The 4810-nt window shown below is 49.9% G+C and overlaps 1 protein-coding gene across 1 annotated transcript in view; it reads left to right on the top strand.

The window, feature by feature from the left end:
• Positions 1 to 4810, top strand: part of FOXRED2 (FAD dependent oxidoreductase domain containing 2) — a gene marked incomplete at its 5' end in the record, with an annotated part of 18927 nt that continues 14117 nt past the window's right edge. Inside the window, 4 exons of the mRNA XM_009647725.2 lie at positions 1 to 467; positions 2052 to 2303; positions 2791 to 3060; positions 3908 to 4074. Coding sequence (XP_009646020.1) covers positions 1 to 467; positions 2052 to 2303; positions 2791 to 3060; positions 3908 to 4074 — 1156 coding nt within the window. The remainder of the gene's footprint in view (positions 468 to 2051; positions 2304 to 2790; positions 3061 to 3907; positions 4075 to 4810) is intronic.

The following is a 4810-nucleotide window of genomic DNA, read 5'->3' as shown; positions in this document are numbered from 1 at the left end:
TGTGCGGCCAGCAGCACCGCTTTCCTCTACCACGACTACTGCGTCATCGGGGCCGGCCCCTCGGGCTTGCAGGTGGCCTATTTCCTCCAGCAAGCTGGCCGGGACTACATCGTCTTCGAGCGGAGCCATGCTCCCGGCAGCTTCTTTGCCCTCTACCCTCGCCACCGCAAGCTCATCAGCATCAACAAGCGGTACACAGGCAAATCCAACAGCGAGTTCAACCTCCGCCACGACTGGAACTCTCTCCTCAGCCACGACCGCCGGCTGCTTTTCCAACACTACTCCCACGACTTCTTCCCTGATGCAGACGCGATGGTCCATTACCTGGAGGACTTTGCTTCCCTGCTGAAGCTGCAGGTTCAGTACAACACGGCCATCATCCATGTGACGCTGGAGAGGGATGGGCAGGCCTGGAACGGCCACTACTTCCTCCTGACTGACCAGGACAGGCAGAACTACAAGTGCAGGTAATGGGCAAACCCGTGGCTAGCCACACCACTCTTCACGGGCATCTTTGAAGTCATAAAATCATAGAAAAAAATAGGTTGGAAGAGACCCATGAAGGTCCTTTCGTCCAAGCCCCCTGCCCCAAAGCAGGTCCAGTGACATCAAGTTGCTCAGAGCCTTACCTAGTTGAGGCACAAGTATCTCCAAGGATGGAGGTTTCACAGTCTCTCAGAAACTTGACCACCATCACCAGGGCTTGACCACCATCACGGGGAAAAACTTTCTGCAGGGATCAGTGGGGTGAGTGGAATAACTGCTCTAAGGAAGGCATTGCCTTTCACAAGCAACGTTATGCCTCGGACAGCTGAGAAGCTGGCAGGGCGGACACAAACTGGCTGTGATTGCCATTGCTGCAGTTTCCGTGCTTGATACGTAAGCTCAAAATCACTATTGTCACTAGATAATTGCTCTCTGTGAAAGAAACAACTCAGTCATACTTGTAGCCGCTTCTGCCTTTGTGACAAACTCGGGTGAGTCAGTGCAGCGACACCTCACCTCCAGTAACCCACAGATGCTTAGAAGAATCAATATTTAAAAGTATGTCCCAGCCAACGGAAGCCCTGGGTTAGTACAGAGCCGGCAGGAGGGAACCAGAGGAAACTGGGGCTGTTGCAGTAGAGGGAGCCAACTGCGAGAAATAACCCTCAAGGTTGTTGGTCCCTAAATTCCCCTTCCCATACTCACGCCTGTGTATCTCGTACCTCCACTGAGCTGCATTCCTAAAAACTGTCTGGAAGTTACTCGTTTGAACGTGGGGAGTGGAGTATATTTCTCACCTCTCCTGAGAATCTCAGCTCTACGACAGCAGGTCGCACTGGCTGTCACTTGCAGGTGCGCTGGCTGGCAAGCTCGGAGGGGACAGAAGGCAATCCCGGACACCCACGCACCACGAGTGAGTTGCTCTCAGGAGCTGCATGAGCAAGGCTGGGACGGCAGTGCTGCTAGCCTCAGCTGCCTGGTGTTTCTGTCTAAGTCGCAAAAATATCCCTAAGGTTCAAGCAGAAGTTCTTACAGAGAGGTATAGAAAGATTACTGTACTTCCAGTGTTCACAATTAGCGATGTTGCTAACGTGTTTTTATGACGAGGAGTTATATTTTAAAATACTGATACCATTTTCTATCCCTCTGAAAAATTACTTTTGTTCTACTGCACTAAGAGGCAACACAAATTTTAAATCAAAGTAATTCTTTATGCAACATATAATCAACCTGTGAAACTTTATTATTATATATATTGTCGGTGAGTATGTATGAGTAGAACTTGCATATTCACGAACAGAGGGAGATGTATACGTGGTACAGCACCCACACTGACTTTTGCTATATCCAACGACCTTCCTAGTCATCTTTGTTGGCCTGAGGATAGGGAAGAGAGGAGCAGGTCATTAGGTGAAGCTGGGGAGAGGTTTCCCTTGAAACCATGACCTGTGCAGCTGATCCAGAGTGGCTGGAGGGGGGACATCACAGCCATCTTCCACAGCGGGAGGAGGAAGGAGCGCTGAGGTGGAGTCCTGCATTCCCTAGTGCTATCCCTGTTTTTGCAGCTCTTTGTTGGTTGCCACTGGGACGTGGGTCCCCAACGTGGTTAACTTTCCTGGCTCAGAATACGTCGAGGGTTACGAGACTGTGTCCATCAACCCAGAGGATTTTGCTGGCCAAACCGTGTTGATCTTGGGCCGAGGGAACTCAGCCTTTGAGACGGCAGAGAACATCCTGGGCGTCACGAATTTCATCCACATGGTGAGCCGGTCCCGCGTGCGCCTCTCATGGGCCACCCACTATGTCGGGGATCTGAGGTAGGAAACCATTCCTCTTCCTCTTTCTAATGCAGCTGAAGTACGAACAAGGAGAATCACTTGATTCTCCAGCTGGACTGTCACAGGAGGTGCTGTGGTCCTGGGGGTCGCAGAGGAAAGAAGGGGCCTTCTCTCTTCGTTTAAAGCAGTCTAGGTTGCAGTTGCTGAACGCAGGAGCTTGATGAGAGCTCTTAGGGATCTGTGTGAAAATGTCCCCTTGGAAACTGTATCATTAAATAGTGGTCCCGATTTGTTCCCTTGCAGTCAAGGAGGAGAGCCGAGAGGTTGACTACATCCTGCAAGGGCAATGAGGCTGTGTTACCTGTGCTGCTCCCGTGAGCCCTGAGGCTCTGGGGATAACCATTGCACTGAAGGGGAGTGTGGGATGCCCGGAAATGATGTCCCATTTTCAGCAGCTGACTAAGAGGTGGATCCCACCTCTCCTCCCCTTATTTTAGCCCTTCTTACATTCTCCTTCTTTTTGTAGAGCAATTAACAATGGCCTGCTGGACACCTACCAGCTGAAATCTCTGGATGGGCTTCTGGAGGGTGACCTGGAAGATCTGGCTATCATCAAGGACAAGAAAGGGAAGCTGCACATCACACTCCGGTTCTACCTAGATAACAGGAACACCAGTGCAGGCATTGACTCCATCACCCTCCCGCAGGACGAACTGGACAATTTTGCCACCCGCGCACCTTACGATCGTGTGATCCGCTGCCTGGGCTGGAAGTTTGACTTCTCTATCTACAACAGGTGAGGGAGAACCATGATCTGTAGTGAAGCAGGTAGTTAGGAGAGAGAGACTATGAAGGGCCTAATTAGGGGGAGAAGGGAAGGGCAGGTCCTCTCCTGGCAGCATTGCTCAGGCGTCCACATGCTCTGAGCTACCTGGTGCTGCACAGTTCTTTGTTTACCCTGCAGTGATGGCCGTGTCCCAGTGGGAATGTGTGTGCTGTTGCCCTCTGATTGACAGGCTAAAGGGCTGACCAAATGGCAGTGTTGCAACCTGGGTGACAGAAAAATCTTGTGCCTTCAGAGCTTATCATCCTGACCTGCCAGATCACATGGAGAAGGCTAGCAATGTTTTGTGTTTTGGGTTGGGTTTGGGTTTTTTTTTGTATCATCCTGACCTGCCAGATCACATGGAGAAGGATAGCGATGTTTTGTGTTTTGGGTTGGGTTTGGGTTTGTTTTTTTTTTTTTTTTAATGAGGATGATACAGGTACAGACTGCTACAGAAAGGTTTTGTCTGCTTTTCTTCCCTGAGGATGCCGCCTTCACTCCACCTTGGTTTGTCTCCTAGAACATCCTGCAGTTGAAAATGATACTGTTAACTTCACTGTCTGCCAAAATTCACTGTCAGTGGCTCAGGCTGGAATTTGATCTTGTCCAGAGCTACCTTGAGATGAGCACCTTTGTCTTCTGGAAGATCCTTGTTGACTTTATGCTCTTGGGAAAGTAGTAGATCCCACTGAAGGTAGCGGGGGCATGAAGTGGTGTCTTGCAGTGGCTGCAATATAATGTGTGCCTTATCAGAAACACTTTTATTTTTCCACCCCTGCCCTTCCTGACAAGCCTGCTCTTCTCTTTTGCACATCAGATCCCTTAGAATGATGCCAGGAAAAGGGAATAAAAAGAAGTATCCTCAGATCAAACCTAGTTACGAGTCCAGAAGCACTCGGGGGCTCTTTGTTCTCGGCACTGCTAGTCATTCTGTTGACTTCAGGAAATCTGCTGGGGGCTTTATCCATGGATTCCGGTATACAAGTGAGTACTGGGGTGTAGAGAAAGGGCAGAGGTGGGAATTGTTCCCCCCTTCGAAGGAAGAGTTCATAGCTTACTGGTGGGAAGAGATCACCCTTAGTCTTGTGCTGGCAGTAGGAACAACAAACACAGCCAAGCTGCAGCTGCGTTGTCTGAAGTGGAGGAGAAGTGACTTGGGGTTGTATCTGAAGTTTTTGGTTGTCTGTCTTTGTTTTGTCTTGTGTCTCTCTTGCCCATTGTCTCTTATTTATGTAACACAATAGATTTCTGCCTGCCAGATGCTCTGCCTCGTGACAGGCTGTGGGTGAGAGGTCTGTGCTGTGGAGTTAAAACCCAGCGGCTTTGGGCAGTAGAGAGAATTTCCATCTTTATGCGTATGTGCCCATCCTTATCATTAAAGGACTGCTCAGAAGTAATGAAATATCCCTGAGGACCCCCCCGCCCCCTCACCAACCACTTAGCATCACATCAGCTTTCAGAGGGCATCTCCACTGCAGTTACCAGCAATTGGGGTGGGAGATCCTGAGCACGGATGAGCTGTAAAGCTTATTTATTGTGTCCTGCCAGTATCTGTGTGCGCTGCAGCAGAGCGATCGAATTTCTTAAAAGCATCAGCTTGGATTTTTAAATAAGCTGTCTCTGTTTCTCTCAATGTCTTAGCTCGTGCCGTCCACCGCCTATTGGAAAACCGTCACCATGGTGTCCCCTGGCCATCCACAGTCTACCCTATTAAACCGCT

Source organism: Egretta garzetta, unplaced genomic scaffold (genome assembly GCF_000687185.1).
Source record: "Egretta garzetta isolate BGI_Z169 unplaced genomic scaffold, ASM68718v1 scaffold51, whole genome shotgun sequence".
In the NCBI taxonomy this organism is placed as follows: Eukaryota; Metazoa; Chordata; class Aves; order Pelecaniformes; family Ardeidae; genus Egretta; species Egretta garzetta.
Note: the sequence above shows the minus strand (reverse complement) of the source record. Positions and strands in the feature narration are given on the sequence as shown.